Source organism: Schistocerca piceifrons, chromosome 7 (genome assembly GCF_021461385.2).
Source record: "Schistocerca piceifrons isolate TAMUIC-IGC-003096 chromosome 7, iqSchPice1.1, whole genome shotgun sequence".
Classification (NCBI taxonomy): domain Eukaryota; kingdom Metazoa; phylum Arthropoda; class Insecta; order Orthoptera; family Acrididae; genus Schistocerca; species Schistocerca piceifrons.
In genome coordinates, this window is record NC_060144.1 from 406,461,561 (window position 1) to 406,479,811 (window position 18,251).

At 43.4% G+C, this 18,251-nt stretch overlaps 1 protein-coding gene across 5 annotated transcripts in view; it reads right to left on the reverse strand.

The window, feature by feature from the left end:
- Window positions 1-18,251, reverse strand: part of LOC124805353 — a 114,624-nt gene that overhangs the window by 15,705 nt on the left and 80,668 nt on the right. For all 5 annotated transcript variants that reach the window (XM_047265890.1, XM_047265889.1, XM_047265891.1 and 2 more), the window contains exon 7: window positions 453-600. In XM_047265890.1, coding sequence (XP_047121846.1) covers window positions 453-600 — 148 coding nt within the window. The remainder of the gene's footprint in view (window positions 1-452; window positions 601-18,251) is intronic.

Sequence of the window (18,251 nt, forward strand, 5' to 3'; positions counted from 1 at the left end):
ACAAGCTCATTAGAGATGTAGAACAAGTTTGGGCTGGAGAAGAACTCACTCATGCCCTTTCTAAGCATTCACCTTAGGCATTTTATGTAAACTATAAACCGCCACCCTCCTTAATAAGTGTCCAGTGTGCTACCACAGTGTCACATCAATAAATCAGCATGGATGAAGAGATATCATCAATCTTCATATTGGTAAACAATATCAAACTGGATGAGAAAAATGCAGTCTTTTATGATAAAGCCAGAAATGGTAATTTGCTGCAAATAATCACAATGAATCAGGTGCAACATTATCATGTACTTACGTGTGCAAAATTATCATGTACAAATACTTACATTTCAGTGAAAAAAAGGAGAGGGTGATGGAGAGGGGTAAGGCAGGAGGCGGAGGGCAGTGGTCAGTGGGCACTGTAGGAGTGAGACAGAGGGAGGGAGAGAGAAATCTGAACTTACCCTGATATCGTGCCAAGTAACACAACAGTTGTCGGCAACAACAACCTGGTTGATGTCATTTTTATCATACCACACACCACACCAGCTACTTCCAGATTCTTTCTGGCAGTTTATATTGCGAGCAGCTCTGCCTTCCAGCAGGGGTATCCTGAATGAAAGGAAATATTACATGTATGTAGAGGTCAAAATAAAATTCAGTCTATCTAAGTAAGTTGGGAGGACGAATGTAGTCAAATAAAAGATCAAAATTAGGAATTCAGTAGTATGAATGCACTGGCAGAGCTTTAGTATGTTTACAGCCTGCTAATGAAAGGATGAATAGTAGCTACTCAGACAAACAGGTTCAAAGAAAATTGTGCTCGTGTAAGGGTGAGTCACTGCAAGAACAAAACAGCTTTCTTCAGATACTATTATGCTGCTAAAATGCTTGAAGACATGTGAAGACGTGCACGCGCTCGCTTGTGCTCTCTCTCTCTCTCTCTCTCTCACACACACACACACACATGCACACACACACACACACACACACACACACACACACACACACACACTATTTCATGTGAGTCTGTGCAATGCACACATGAAATAAGAAGTTGTTAATACAATAGGAAAGGATAGATTGCTGCTCACCACATAGAGGAGGCACTGAGTTGTAGATAGGCACAATGAAAAGAGTGCTAAACATTCAAGCTATAGGACAAAGAAGTTGTTCTTCAAAAATAGAAAACACACATACATTTATAAAAGCGCAACTCACAAACAAATGGCCATTGTCTCTGGCTGTGGCCCAGCTCAACATCCATCCTGGCCTTCCCATCGTTTGAAGTTGTTAATACATTACACTGAAGGCTACTTACACTCACTTGGTAGTCTTTCAGTTATCTTTCACCAGCTTGTAATAATGTATTCAGGACATCATATTAGAACAAGCAGCATTTTTCACAGAATATTGGTTTTATTTTCTCTCAATATTTCAGTGCAAGTACAAGCATGTCCAAGAATATAAACTGGTATGTAGCAACTGTCCTATTAACCACAGACACTGCCAAGGTGGGATGGCTTGTGTGTGTCAATGATACAGATAGCCATACTGTAGGTGCAGTCACCACGGATGCATATCTGTGGAGAGCCCAGACAAATATGTGGTTCCTGGAAAGGTGCAGCAATCTTTTCAGTAACTTCAGAGGCAACAGGGTGGATGACTGAATGAACTGGTCTTGTAACATCAGCTAACATGGTCTTCCTGCACTGGTACTGCAAATGGCTGAAAGCATGGGAAAACTGCAGCTGTTATACTTTTCCCAAGGGCTTGCAGCTCTACTGTGTGTTTAAATGATGATGGCATCTCCTTAGGTAGAATATTCCAGAGGTAAAATATTCCCCCATTTGGATCTCAAGGCCTGATCTATTCAGGAGGATGTCATCATTAGGAAAAACAAAACTGGCATTTTGCCGACTGTAGTGTGGAATATTAGACCCCTTAAAAGGATAGCTACATTAAAAAAATTGAAAAGGGAAACGGATAGATTATAGTTAGACACAATGAAGTCTGGTGGCAGGATGAAAAGGATTACTGGTCAGATGTGTAAGATACGTAAAATAAGGGAAAGGCAACCACCCACCTATAGCAGGCCATGCATGTAGCACAGAGACATGTAACACGGAACAGCAGTCACACTAACTTTTGAGCTCTTGCTCTTTTTCTTGCGAAAGTATACACATTCACACACACAACCACACCGACAGCCAAACGGACTCCCATGGCCATGGTGGTATACAGGGTTATAAACAAAAAATGAAACAGAGGTAATGCAGGAGTACGTCTAATAATGAATAAGAAACTAGGAATGTGGGTAAGATACTATGAACAACATAGTGAACACATTATCATAACAAAGATAGACACAAGGTCAATACCCACCACACTAGTACAATTTTATATGCCAACTAGTTCAAAGATGATGAAGAGATTGAAAGAATATATTGTGATATAAAAGAAATTATTCAGATAGTTACCAGGTGTACCAGTATGAAATGAGCGTTAAGATACAAATGTGTCGATAGGAAATATGTGTTGTGAACGAGCCTTAACTTTTTTGTCTTTGGTTGGTATGACATCTGTCAAAGATATTTAGTATACATGAAGTCATGGAACAAACAACATCATATGTTTTCATCGTGTTAACAATGTCGAATTTTGTGCCGGAAAGTGATGATTTGCGGAAAGCATTAATTTTTTGTTTTCATTTGAAAAAAAGTGCTGCAGAGTCACATCGAATGCTTGTTGAGGCATATGGTCATCATGCTCTATCAGAAGCAACATGCAAAAGATGGTTTCAATGGTTCAGAAATAATGATTTTGATGTAAGAAATGAAGAACGTGGAAGACCACCAAAAAAGTTCGAAGACGCCGAATTGCAAGCAATATTGGATGAAGATGATATTTTGAGTCAGAAGGAAATGGCAGCAATGCTAAATGTTGTACAACAAACAATTTCTGACTGTTTGAAAGCTATGGAAAAGATCCAAAAGTGTGGAAAATGGGTGCCACATGAATTGAATGAAAGACAGATGGAAAACCGAAAAACCATTAGTAAATTTTGCTTCAAAGACATGAGAGAAAATCAATTTTGCATCAAATTGTTACCGGTGATGAAAAATGGATTTATTTTAAGAATCCTAAATGGGAAAAGTCATGTGTTAATCCGGGACAACCATTAACATCGACTGCAAAACCAGGTTGATTCGGCAAGAAGACAATGCTCGGTGTTTGGTGGGATCAGAAAGGTGTGGTGTATCATGAGCTTCCAAAACCCGGTGAAACTGTGAATACTAATCACTGCAGACAACAAATGATCAATTTGAACTATGCATTGATCGAAAAAAGACCAAAATGGGCCAGAAGACATGGCAAAGCAATTTTTTTACATGACAATGCACCTGCACACAAAGCAAAACTGGTTCAGAATACAAGCAAAACACTTGGCTGGGAGCTGCTACCCCACCCGCCATATTCACCAGACTTGGCCCCTTCTGACTACCATTTGTTTTCCATCAATGGGACACGCATTGGCTGAGGAACACTTCGATTCATACGAAGAAGTAAAAAATTGGGTGTCTGATTGGTTTGCTTCAAAAGACAAACATTTATATTGATGTGGTGTCCACAAATTGCCAGAAAGGTGGTCAAAATGTATAGAAAGCAATGGTCAGTACTAGGAATAAAATTTTTCACTTTTCAATTCAAAATTAGTGTTTCATTTAAAAAAAAAAAAAACACTCATTTCATACCGGTACACCTGGTAAGTGAGAGGAAAACTTAAATTGTGATGAGTGACTGGAGTTTGGCAGTACAAGAGGAAGAGAAGGACAAATAGCAGGCGAATATGCGCTGAGGAAAAAAGAACGAAAGTGAAGCTGTTCTTGTTGTGTTCTTCAGTCCAGAGACTGGTTTGATGCAGCTTTCCATGCTACTTTATCCTTGAAAGCTTCTCCATCTCCCAGGACCCACTGCAACCTACATACTTCTGAATCTCCTCACTGCATTCATCTCTTGGTCTCCCTCTATGATTTTTACCCTCCATGCTGCCCTCCAATACTAAATTGGTGATCCCTTGATGCCTCAGAACATGTCCTACCTACCGATCTCTTCTTCTAGTCAAGTTGTGCCACAAACTCCTCTTCTCCCCAATTCTATTCAATACCTTCTCATTAGTTATGTGATCTACCCATCTAATCTTCAGCATTCTCCTGTAGCACCACATTTCGAAAGCTTCTATTCTCTTCTTGTCCAAACTATTTATTGTCCACGTTTCACTTTCTTACATGGCTACACTCCATACAAATAATTTCAGAAATGTCTTCCTGACACTTGAATCTATACCCGATGTTAAAAAATTTCTCTTCTTCAGAAACGCTCTCCTTGCCATTGCCAGTCTACATTTTATATCCTCTCTACTTTGACCATCATCAGTTATTTTGCTCCCCAAACAGCAAAAATCATCTACTGCATTAAGTGTGTCATTTCCTAATCTAATTCCCTCAGCATCACACAACATAATTCGACCACATTTTATTATCCACGTTTTGCTTTTGTTGATGTTCACCTTATATCCTCCTTTCAAGACACTGTCCATTCCATTCAACTGCTCTTCCAAGTCCTTTGCTGTCTCTGACAGAATTACAATGTCATCGGTGAACCTCAAAGTTTTTATTTCTTCTCCATGGATTTTAATTCCTACTCTGAACTTTTCTTTTGTTTCCTTTATTGCTTGCTCAATATACAGATTGAATAACATCGGGGGATAGGCTACAACCCTGTCTCACTCCCTTCCCAACCACTGCTTCCCTTTCATGCCCCTCAACTCTTGTAATTGCCATCTGGTTTCTGTACAAATTGTAAATAGCCTTTCGCTCCCTGTATTTTACCCCTGCCACCTTCAGAATTTGAAAGAGAGTATTCCAGTCAACATTGTCAGAAGCTTTCTCCAAGTCTACAAATGCTAGATACGTGGGTTTGCCTTTCCTTAATCTATCTTCTAAGATGAGTCGTAGGGTCAGTATTGCCTCATGTGTTCTAACATTTCTACAGAATCCAAACTGATCTTCCCCGAGGTCAGCTTCTACCAGTTTTTCCATTCGTTTGTAAAGAATTCGCATAGTATTTTGCAGCTGTGACTTATTAAAGTGATAGTTCGGTAATTTTCACATCTGTCAACACCTGCTTTCTTTGGGATTGGAATGTTATATTCTTCTTGAAGTCTGACGGTATTTCGCCTGTCTCATATATCTTGCTCACCAGATGGTAGAGTGTTGTCATGGCTGGTTCTCTACTCTGTCAGTAGTTCCAATGGAATGTTGTCTACTCCCGGGGCCTTGTTTCGACTTAGGTCTTTTAGTGCTCTGTCAAACTCTTCACGCAGTATCATATCTCCCATTTCATCTTCATCTACATCCTCTTCCATTTCCATAATATTGTCCTCAAGTACATCGCCCTTGTATAGACCCTCTATATACTCCTTCCATGTTTCTGCTTTCCCTTCTTTGTCTTAGAACTGGGTTTCCATCTGAGCTCTTGATGTTCATACAAGTGGTTCTCTTATCTCCAAAGGTCTCTTTAATTTTCCTGTAGGCAGTATCTATCTTACCCTTGGCGAGATATGAATGTGAAGCTACCTGGTAGAATTTTGCACAGAGCATACATAGTTTAATCACCACTAACAATTAGTTTAAGAATCATGAGAGAAGGTTGTACAGGGTTATTACAAATGATTGAAGCGATTTCACAGCTCTACAATAACTTTATTATTTGAGATATTTTCACAATGCTTTGCACACACATACAAAAACTCAAAAAGTTTTTTTAGGCATTCACAAATGTTCAATATGTGCCCCTTTAGTGATTCGGCAAACATCAAGCCGATAATCAAGTTCCTCCCACAAGCGTTTGACTTTGTCATCGGGTGTCAGGGCTTGTAGCAATTGTAAAAGGTAAGGCTTCTGCTTTAGCCTTTTCCATAAGATTTTCCGAACTGTCGGCTGTGGTACGTTTAGCTCCCTGCTTGCTTTATTCGTCGACTTCCGCGGACTACGCGTGAAACTTGCTCACACGCGTTCAACCGTTTCTTCGCTCACTGCAAGCCGACCCTCACAGAGGCATCCAGAAGCTTTAAACTGCACATACCATCACCGAATGGAGTTAGCAGTTGGTGGATCTTTGTTGAACTTCATCCTGAAGTGTCATTGCACTGTTATGACTGACTGATGTGAGTGCATTTCAAGCACGACATACGCTTTCTCGGCTCCTGTCGCCATTTTGTCTCACTGCGCTCTCGAGCGCTCTGGCGGCAGAAACCTGAAGTGCGGCTTCAGCCGAACAAAACTTTATGAGTTTTTCTACATGTCTGTAGTGTGTCGTGACCATATGTCAATGAATGGAGCTACAGTGTATTTATGAAATCGCTTCAATCATTTGTAATAGCCCTGTATATGTGCATGAGACCTGGAGAAACTATAAGGTTTCAGACTGACAGAGATTCCAGAACCATATTTTAAACTGTAAGACATTTCTAGGAGCAGACAAGGACTATAAAGATAATTTACTGGTTATGAACTGCTGATTAAAAATGAAGAACTTGCTCAGAATTTTTCATATTGAGAAAATGGAAGTTCAGAGAGAAGAAATAAAATATCTGCTCTCTGCTGCAAGACCGAGACTACAGGAAACTCAGCAAGGACCCTATCTCGATGATGACCAGGAACACCGTGGCACTACTGAAGGACTCAGATCTACCAGAAGCAGTGAAGAAACAGCTGTATCCCAGAGCGCCAACGACACCGTGCCTGTACGGATTTCCCAAGATTCACAAAGACGGGGTACCTCTACGGTCGATTCTGGACATTATCAACTCGCACAGTTATGGACTGGCCAAATACCTAGCGACACGGTTAAAACCACTGGTGGGACACTGCAGTCCTCACATGAAAAACTCCGCAGATTTTGTGAGAATAGTGAAGGACATCCGAATACAGAGAGATGACCTACTCGTGAGCTTCGACGTAGAGGTACTTTTGTGAACAAGGAGATGACTCCTTGTTCACAAAAGTACCTCTACAAGATGTCTTGGCACTCCTTAACCAGCACTTCGAGCCTGAAACAACGAAGCTCTTTGAATATGCACTTACGACCACCTACTTCAAGTGCAATGGACAACATTATGAACAAGTGGATGGAATGGCCATGTAATCTCCCTTTGCTTCAGGGATCACAAATCTTTATATCGAACACTTTGAGGAGGTAGCCCTACAAACTGCTCACCGTAAACCCAGGCATTTCTTCTGCTATGTCGATGATACTTCCATGATTTGGTAGCATGGCAGACAGGCACTGGAGGAGTTTATGGACCATCTAAACAGCATACATGAGAATATCACCTTCAGGATGGAAGTGGAGGAGAATGGCTGTATTCCATTCCTGGACATACTGATTAGGAAGAAGGCGGATGGCACACTGGGCCATTCAGTGTATAGAAAGAAGATGCACACAGACATATACCTCCTTTGCAACCAGCTGCCACCATCTGGTGCAATGCCATTCAGTACTGACCACCTTGGTACATAGGGCTACATGTCATTTGCGACAAAGAAAGCCTCTCAGACGAGTTACACTGTTGTGACTCGCCGATCATTCCAAGCGCTGCCGCGCAATTACATGCATCCTCTACGTGCGGCGCTGTCTGCCAGCCATGCAGCACTGCGCCTCCTAAGCGGCCAGCCGAGCAGCGGCCACTAGACTGGGACTCAGTGCTCATTCGAATGCTAACGTGTACACATGTCTTGCTTGTCAACTTACTCTGTGACTTATATGTGTTGTGTCGTTCTGAAATATATTTGTTAAACTTGATGTTATAACAATTGGCGACGAGGTAGTGGATTTTCCCGTTTCACTGTTGACCCACAGGGTTCCACGGCTACTGTCGAGCAACTATTGCAAAATCTCCTTGAACAGCAAACGCTTCTAACAGCGGCGATTCGCGATTTCGTTGCGGCGTCAAATGCGGGGCGTTTCTCGTCGTTAGCTGTACCTCCTTTTCCTCCTTATGACGAGACAGTGGAAGACTGGTCTGATTATGACAAACGTCTTCGACAGCACTTCTTGGCATTTCATGTCAAGGACGAACAACCATGTAAGTCTCTGTTCCTTTCCTGGATTTCACCTCAAATGTATCGGTTGTTGTCGCAATTGGCTCCTTTGAAGGATCCTGCATCTTTGTCCTTTGCTGAAATGTGCTCACTTCTGTCTGTCTATTTTCAAAAGCAAATGCATGTGATAGCCTCTCGTGTTGCCTTTTATCGTTGTCAAAAACAGCCACATCAATCCTATCGCGCTTGGGCTGCTGAACTTCACGGCCCCAGTCGAAAGTGTCAATTTGTTACTGACGTTCACAAAGAATCCTATGCCGATTCCATGGTACGGGATGCTATTATCCAGTCGGCGCCCGACAAAGAAGTTCGGCAACGTGCCCTTCAGTTGGCGAATCCGACTCTAGATGAAGTTATCTCCATTGTGCAGTCTTTTGAAATTTCTCGCGCCGCTGTGGAGCAAATAGAGGCGTGGGGTGATGTCGGGGGAATACAACTTCTGTGCGCTGTTGACGACGCGTGCGGTGCGTCCCCGCCGGTCGGCGTGGCCGCAGTGTGCTCCCACGCGCAGCCTCGGCCTAGCCATAAACAGCCCGCTAAGAAACTGCAGCAAAACCCCCGGCAACTTCCTTCATGTCCGTGGTGTTTTACGAAACAGTCACGCGAGGATTGTCCCCAACGTTGGACTGTGTGTCACAATTGCAAAAAGAAAGGTCATGTGTCTTCCGTTTGCAAATCCGACGGCATACATGATGTTCATGAACATGACACTGATTCTGATTCTGTGTTGTCAGTCAATTGCACGTCTTCCCTTTCAGGGAAGTTATTCCTCACTGTCCAAATCCTTGGTTGAGATGTTCGCATGCAAGTGGATACCGGTTCTGCTGCCACTATAATTAATTCTCAGACGTATCTACAGTTGGGTTCTCCACTCCTGTCACCTGTCACTCGGCAATTACGGATGTACAATAAACAGAAGATTTCTCTCTTGGGACAGTTTAATGCTGAGGTATCTTACAAATCCGTCGTTCGCACTGTTCCCATATTTGTGGTCGACCAGAGCAACGCAGAAAATCCTTTTGGGTTCGATGCCTTTCGCGTTTTTGGGTTCTCCATAGATGACTCTGTCAATATTGTCTCTGATGCTATTCCTTATGTTCAACTGGATTCTTTGTCGACGACATTTTCGTCCCTTTTTTCTCCTGGGTTAGGCCGTGCAAACGACTTTGAAGCTCATATCACGCTCAAACCCACTGCTCGGCCTAAGTTTTTTCGGGGTCGGCCCATTCCTGTGGCCCTTCGTGATCGGGTAAAACGGGAGTTGGATCGTCTCACTACTTCAGGGGTCTTGCTTCCTGTAACTTCCAGTGAGTGGTTCTGTCCTGTCGTTGTCGTTGCTAAGCCAAATGGTGATATTCGTCTCTGTGGTGATTTCAAAGCCACTGTAAATGCTCAATGCCTCATCGACACTTACCCTATGCCCCGTCCTGAAGAACTGTTCACTAAACTTGCTGGAGGCCAGTATTTTTCTAAAATTGACCTGCCAGAAGCTTATCATCAACTTCCTCTCAACGCTGCTTCCCGGCAGTTCCTGGTCCTTAACACGCCTTTCGGCCTCTATCAATACCAACGCTTGCCATTCGGGGTTGCTAGTGCCCCTGCTCTCTTTCAGCGATTCTTGGAACAATTATTGCTCCCTGTGCCTGGGTGTATCAATTACATGGACGACATTGTTGTCACTGGCTCCACCACTGAATAACATCTTCAAAATCTCCGCACACTTTTTCATGTCTTACAGACTGCCGGCCTTAAGTGTAAACTTCAGAAATCACAATTTTTTCAGGCATCTATCACGTACTTGTGGTTTCAACTCTCTCGGGATGGTATTTGTCCGCTTCAGCAAACTGTCGCTGCGATCGATGCCCTTCCTCACCCTACATCTGTTAAGGAACTGCAGGCCTTCTTGGGGAAATAGCATACTATCACAAGTTTTTACCGTCTGCGGCTTCGGTGGCTCAGCCGTTGCATCACCTGTTGCATAAAAACGTGCCTTTTCACTGGTCCGCGTCACGCAAAGCGGCTTTCCAGAAATTGAAGACTATGCTGAAACAGGCCCTGCTTTGCGCTACCGCCTCACGGCTAGGGATGGTGTTATCCTCCTCTCCACTGACAAAGCTTCGCCGCACGTTGTGGTACCTGCGTCTTTGCGTACTTCGGTCTTGCGCCTCCTTCACCAAGGGCACTGGGGTGTATCTCGCACAAAATGTCTGGCCAACATCTTGTTCTTGCCACAGACGCCTCTCAATATGGGGTCGGTGCAGTCCTTGCGCACCGTTTTTCTGATGGTTCGGAACAACCCATTGCTTATGCCTCCAAAACGCTCACGGATGCCCAACAAAAGTATTCTCAAATTGAGAAAGAAGCTTTGGCCATTATTTATGCTCTTCATAAGTTTGGTGTTTTTCTCTGTGGCTCAAAATTTCATCTTGTTACGGATCACAAACCCCTTGTTTCCCTGTTTCATCCATCAACATCACTTCCCGACAAGGCTGCACACTGCCTCCAGCGTTGGGCTCTTTACTTGTCTCGTTTCAATTATGAGATTCATTTCCGGCCAACGGCTCAACATGCAAATGCTGATGCTCTGTCTCGCCTTCCCATGGGTCCTGATCAGGCATTCGATAGGGATGAACTTTTGTGTTTCCACCTGGATGTTGCCGAGCAGCGGGTTGTGGACGGGTTCCCCATCACTGGGGACAGGCTGGCGGCTGCTACGGGTTCTGACCCTACCCTCTCCCGGGTTTTATGCTGTATTCAGAAGGGTTGGCCAGATCACCCGTCCGCTAAGACTTCTGATCCGTTGCGGAACTACTGCGCTTTGCGCTACCGCCTCACGGCTAGGGATGGTGTTATCCTCCTCTCCACTGACAAAGCTTCGCCGCACGTTGTGGTACCTGCGTCTTTGCGTGCTTCAGTCTTGCGCCTCCTTCACCAAGGGCACTGGGGTGTATCTCGCACAAAATGTTTGGCGCGCCGTCATGTGTACTGGCCTGGCATCGACTCTGAAATAGCACACATGGTTGCTGCCTGCGGCCCTTGTGCGTCACAGGCCGCTGCCCCGAAGTAATCTTTGTCACCGTGGCCTTCGCCTGAGAAGCCCTGGGAGCGCATTCATGCTGACTTTGCGGGATCCTTTTTAGGTACTTATTGGCTCCTCGTAATTGACGCCTACTCTAACTTTCCTTTCATTGTCCGTTGCACGTCGCCTACCAACGCGGCACCCACCAGTGCTCTCGCCCGCATTTTTTCTTTGGAAGGCCTCCCCTCTACTCTTGTTACTGATAATGGTCCGCAATTTGCCTCTTCCGAATTTGCGGATTTTTGTGCTCGTCACGGCGTTATGCATGTCACGGCCCCGCTGTTCCATCCACAATCCAACGGTGAGGCTGTACGACTGGTCTGCACATTTAAGGCTCAGATGCGGAAACTTCTGACTTCTTCTGCTGCTGATGATGTGCTTCTCCAGTTTCTGGCGTCTTACCGTTTCACCCCCATGGGTGACCACAGCCCGGCTGAGCTCTTACATGGCCGACAGCCCCGCACACTACTTCATCTTCTGCGGCCTTCCACCTCACGGCCGCGGGTGCCTTCCCTTGGCCGGTTCACTGCCGACGACCTCGTCTGGGTACGGGGATATGGCAGGCGGCCAAAATGGAGCCTGGGCCGCATCTTAAGACACCGTGGCAGACGCCTGTATGAAATCCAGATGGACACGGGTGTTGCAGTGCGTCATTCGGACCAGCTTTGGCCTCGTGCGCCAGCAACGCCTGTTCCGAATGCCGCTACACCACCTTTGGCCCTACCCGACGTTCGGGATCTTGGCATCTCTCAATACTCACAACGCAGCCCTCTCACCGTCATCGCGATGCCAGCACGAGAACGGACGCCACCAGGAGACGTGCCCATGCAGGAACCGGATGACCATCCTCTGTCAGAGCAAATCTACTTGCCTCCTCCTCCAACGGACGCCGACACATCGCCCATGTCTCCTGTCATATCAACTGGACTTGCCGCAATGGGCAGATTGGTGCAGGGGGTCCCAGCAGATTCGACCCCTATGTCTCCTGTCATCTCGACCCGTTATCATCGGGGACACTTCCATCCGTACGGGAAGCCTCCTCCTCAAGACTTTACAGCGAGTCAAACAACGCCTATGGACGTTAGCCATCTCCAGGACACCTCCATCAAGACCAGTGCAACAATTTCAAAGGGGGGAAAAGTGTTGTGACTCGCCGATCATTCAAAGCGCTGCCATGCAATTAGGCGCGTCCTCTACGTGCGGCGCTGTCTGCCAGCCATGCAGCAGCTGCGCCACCTAAGCGGCCAGCCGAGCAGTGGCCGCTAGACTGGGACTCGGTGCTCATTCGAATGCTAACGTGTACACATGTCTTGCTTGTCAACTTACTCTGTGACTTATATGTGTTGTTGTTGTGTCGTTCTGAAATATATTTGTTAAACTTGACGTTATAACATACACAACCTAAGAGAGGTATTTCAGAAAAACAATAATATCAGAAATTGGGTCCGCCTTGATGCAAAACACCTTGTTATTTGTTTATTTCTTTATTATCCCAAACTAGTTTTGGCGTTCAGAAAAATGGGTACAGTGAAACACAGATTGGTAAGGCCTTCAAGAGAAGACAGGCTGACAAATTTTGGGAAGAGGAAAAGGAAGATAAGAAGAGACTTGCCTTTTTCTGCCATATTTGGGGCCTCTGTCAGCCAAACTCTGGAGTCTACTGAGAAAATCGAACATAAATACTGTCTTCCAACCACCACTGAAGACAAAAGAGCTGCTGGGCTCAGCTAAAGACCCACTCAAACTCAACACATCTGGCATATATAGCATTGCCTGCGAATGTGGTGTACAGCACATTGGACAAAAGCAGCGCTGCATCTCAAAAACGTGCGAGGAACACATCAGACACGTCCGACTTGGACAGACAGATAAATCTGCTATAGCTGAACATAGTATCAAAGAAAACCACACCTTTGATTTCAAGAACACCAGGGTGCTGTGCCAAGCCGGGAGCTATTGGGACAGCATCATTAAAGAATCAATAGAAATACGGGTCCACGAGAATCTTGTGAACAGGGATGAAGGTTATCAACTGTTCGCGGCCTGGAATCCAGCTTTAGCCACAATATGCTATGAATGCACCAAGAACCAGCAAGCTCACGAGTCGCAACCAGAATTCTCTGACGGAGACACGAACGCCGCACCCGCTTCCTCCTACACCCCTCCCATTGGCTCTCCTGGATCCAGCCTCACGTGGCCAGGTGGTGGGGAGCACACCGCAGGTATAAAGAGACCGGCGACCGCAAAGTCTTGGCACTTCGCCAGAAGATGACGAGTACGTCACTTGTCGAATGTCGCAGTTTGAAGACACCACCACCTGGCTGGTATTTATTCACAAGAAATAAAAACCTTTCAGTTTGTTGGTAACATTACAATTCCATCAGAAACAGCAAAGAATTTAGAGGTGCAGTTGCACAGAATGGCCCTTGTCTTGAAAGGAGGATATAAGATGAAATAATGGAAATGCCATGTAGGAATATTGACAACATAGGAAAAGACAGATTGCCACTTAGTGTAAAGAAGACATGTTATGTTGGAGACAGACAGAAAGAATTAAAAGACACTTACACAAAGCTTTCAGCTATAGCCTTCTTCAGCAAATGAGGAACACTCAGCATTCACAAACACAAGCAAGCACACCTCATGCACACATGACCACCAATTCCAGCAGCTCATGCTCAAATGGCAAGCTTTCGTCTTTTAATTGTGTCTGCCTGTAACTTAACATGTCTTTTTTACAGTAAGTAGAAATCTATCTTTTCCTACATTATGGATATAAGAAGAACATTAACAAAATCAAAACAAGGGAAATGCAATGTAGTTAAATTAAATTAGACGATGCTGAGGAATTAGATCAGGAAATGAGGCAATAAAAGTAGTAGATGAGTTTTGTTATTTGAGCAGCCAAATAATGTATGATGATAGAAATAGAGAGGACATAAAATGTAGACTGAGAATCACAAGAAAAAATTTCTAAAGAAGAGAAATTTGTTACCTTGAATATAGCCTTAAATGTTAAGAAATCTTTTTCTGAAGGCATTTGTCTGGAGTATAGCCTTACACAGCAGTAAAATGTGGACAATAAGCAGTTCAGAAAACAACAGAATAAAAGCTAAAGATTAGATGGGTAGGTCATGCAACTAATGAGGAAGGGCTGAATAGAATTGGGGAAAAAAGAAATTTATGGTATAACTTGACTAAAACAAGGAACTAATTAATAGGACACATTGAGAGATAGCAAGGAATCATCACTTTAGTACAGGAGGGAAGTTTAAAAATTGCAGAGGGAGACCAAGAGACGAGTATAGTAATCCAGTTCCATTGGGTATGGATTGCAGTAGTTATTCGGAGATGGAAAGGTTTGCATATGATAGAGTAGCATGGAGAGTTCCATCAAAGTAGTCTTTGGACTGCAGATCACAACAACAATAGCTGCAGGAAAATAACAGAAAAGGGGTTATTGTTTAGAATTAAAAACAGAAACAATTATGACTGAAACGTAATCAACACTGTATCCGCATAACACAACATACGAATGGCACTCATAATTTTAAATGCCCCAAAGTAAGTTAGGCCACTAGGAAATGAAGGATGATTAGAGTTTAACAACCCATCAATGATGAGGCCATTAGAGATGGAGGACAAGTGGACTACAAATGCAAAACTCCTGGGTGCAATCTTCAATTGGTCCGAGTATTTATTTATTTATTTATTTACACATCAAGTTCCATAGGACTAAATTCATCACTCATTTCAGGTCTAACAATGATCTGATTGTATGAAAAATGCCAATTTGCACTGTGTTCTGGAATCCATGGAAAACTGTATGAGTCCTACAAAGGGCTGTGTAAGAGAATTCAAATGCTGGGGGAAGGCAAGAGTATACCATTTTCAAGAGGACCATGCCCTGTGAAGGAAGCACTGTGTGTTCAATCCGACCTATGGGTTGGACAAGGAAGGAAATCAACTGTGTTAGTTTCAAAGGAACCACCCCCAGCATTTTCCTTAAGTAATTTAGATATGGTAAACCATGGAAAGGATAATTCTTGATGGATGGATGGGAAGCTGAACTTTGTTCCTATGGAATAGGATTACGGTTTTAGGGCGCAAAATAGCTATGGCAATAAGTGTCTGCAATAAGAGTCTGTTGCACATGTTGGTGAAAATGATGTAACACAAAATGAAATGAAACATAAAATTGTAAAGATGGAAAATGCTAGTCAAAATCATCACTTTCTCATCATGAGTATAAACAAAGGCTGCATATAACAAAACTATAACATATCAACATGTAGATAGGCAAAATCCAAATGGTTTTATAGATCAATTTCTGATATCTCTGACATTTCTTGTGACATGATGCTTCTTTCAGTGTGCCTAAAGTAGTTACTGATGGATCTTCGAGTTTGTCAAAAAACAATTATATGATAAAACAAATTCATTCTACACTTCTCTCTCTCTCTCTCTCTCTCTCTCTTTCCCTCTCCTTTGTTCACATATCTGTTTGTTACAAAACAATTTTCACACTGATCTACAAATTTCTTTAATCTGCCTCACAGACTGTTCGGTCAGTATTGACTTGTCAAGGTCATTTTAAATTTGAAGCCTTAGTTGTGATTTCATTCCAATACTTTGCATTATTAAAATGTCTCCTACTGAGAGTAACTATAGAGTACAGTTGTTATATGGGAAGTGCACATCTCGTCTGGATACCAACACATCTTCAATAGTGCAGTGTGCAATCAAGTACATCTCCATAGCTCAAAGGTCAGTTTATCTGGCTGCTATGCATAGGACACAGGTCAGGTTCCCGGTACTGCCAGGGATTTTTTCCTTGGTGGGAAGACTGGAACTAGGTGCACTCAGCCTAGTAAGGAGCTAATCGAGTGAGATGTAGTGGTTTGAAGGTCAAGAAAACAGACAACATCCGAGAGAGCAGTGTGCCCCTCCATTCCGCATCTGAATGACACCATTGGCAGACGATGACATGACGATCAGTCAGTTGGCCCTAATTGGCCCATCTGGACTAGAATGCAGGGTTTTGCTTTGCCGTTTTTGTTCAATAATGAAATGTCCAGTCTGACAACAGCAAATATATGAATAGTAAATTAATAATTATCTAGTTGGTTGGATGATTTGCGGGAAGGGACCAAACAGCGAGGTCATTGGTTCCATTGGATTATGGAAGGCTGTGCCCTCTCAAAGGAACCATTCCAGCACTTGCTGAATTGATTTAGGGAAATCATGGAAAACCTAAATCAGTATGGCTGGATGTGGGTTTTGAACCATCGGCTTCCCAAATATGAGTCCAGTGTGATGACCACTGCACCACCTTGCTTGGTAATTATCTAGTCTGAACGAGAATAATGCTAGTGACATAGATCTATTAGATCTATTGCCTGCATTTAAACTCTAGTTGAAAGGCTATTTGTCACAATGGGAAGATTATAGAGGGGTATTGACAGGCCTGGATTGGGGCGGGGGAGAAACTGGGGTCTCTGCCTCGAGCAGCAATTTCAGAGGGTGCCAAATTTATATTCTTGAAGAAAGAAACCTTGTTTCTCAAAGCACCTAGCATCCAGTGCATGTTGGTCTATCCATTATTCGCATGATTTTGAAATGAATCTGAGTTGGGTTTTGAACATTTCTGAATGCATTCTAAGTTGATTTCTGAACAAATCATAGGTTGATTTTTGAATGCGTGAGTAGTGTACATGATGTCTCTGCCAGAGGAATCCCCATCGCATCTATAAATAAAATTCTTTCTCACAGACAGAAGGGGATGGGACTATGTGAGCTGAGACGAATAAAACTGAATGGATGAATGCCAATCGCTGTTTGTTTATGTGGTTGATTAGATGTGTGAATGATCAGTGTTGTTATAACTATTAGTACAATACAGACGCTCGGACTACCAGAGTGAAAATAAACGACTAACATGTAAGAAAGATTACGTATTATCTTCTTGGTGTACCAAAAAGAATGAAATTTTGACAGGAATTTTTTGCCCGAAGGTTATACTACTACGGGCCAGTTGTATAGTCCGCAGTTAGCGGCTACTTAAGTTCTATTCTCTAAATAGCATGGAAAACGTATTGTATGAACATGTAATGACACCTAAATGGATAATAAACGCGGGATAACTAAACCGGCAATTCTGGCAGGGCTTGTGAAGTTAACCAGAGAATGAGTTTTGACAATGGCAGAACAGTTACTGAATTAGTGATGACAAGATTGTTTGTTAGAACAAGGAAGGAGAAGAAACGGGGACATCACATAAATTATATGGAAGAATGATGACGATTCCAAATTTATATAAAAACTTCGTGCTACTACTTTTCAGTCTTATGCTTGAGAAACTTGCACATATGAATGAAATGTGAAACTATTTCCTAACATAAAACATAAAGTTTTTGCCCCAGTTCCGAAATATCATAGATCCGGGGCTGCGTGCTGAACATCTTTGTAACAAAATTACAATGAAATGAATACCCCTAGCTGCATACAGGCATTGATATAAGTCAATGAGGACAGTTGAAAATGTGCAGATGCACAAACAGTGCCCAAACTCTCAAGGGTAATGAGTATAATAGGCACGGGAACTACGAATATCGTGCAGGACAACAGGTTGGGAATGTGGGTCTCACGGGAGGTGTGCCAGAGATAAGTCCCTGCAGTCCCACTATCCTCTGTGTCCTTGGTGGCTCAGATGCATAGTGTGTCTGCCATGTAAGCAGGAGATCCCGGGTCTGAGTCCCGGTCGGGGCACACATTTTCAAATGTCCCCGTTGACTTATATCAATGCCTGTATGCAGCTAGGGGTATTCATTTAACTGTAATTTCATTCTAAAGAACTGCACGGTCACCGATGGTATCTGTTCTTTCAGACATGTCCGAAAGAACAGATATCGTCTTCATATATATATATATATATGTGTGTGTGTGTGCAGAGATGTCCATCTCTGCCCAAACTCTTTGCCTCTGTATATGTCTGCTTGTGTCTGTATATGTGTGGATAG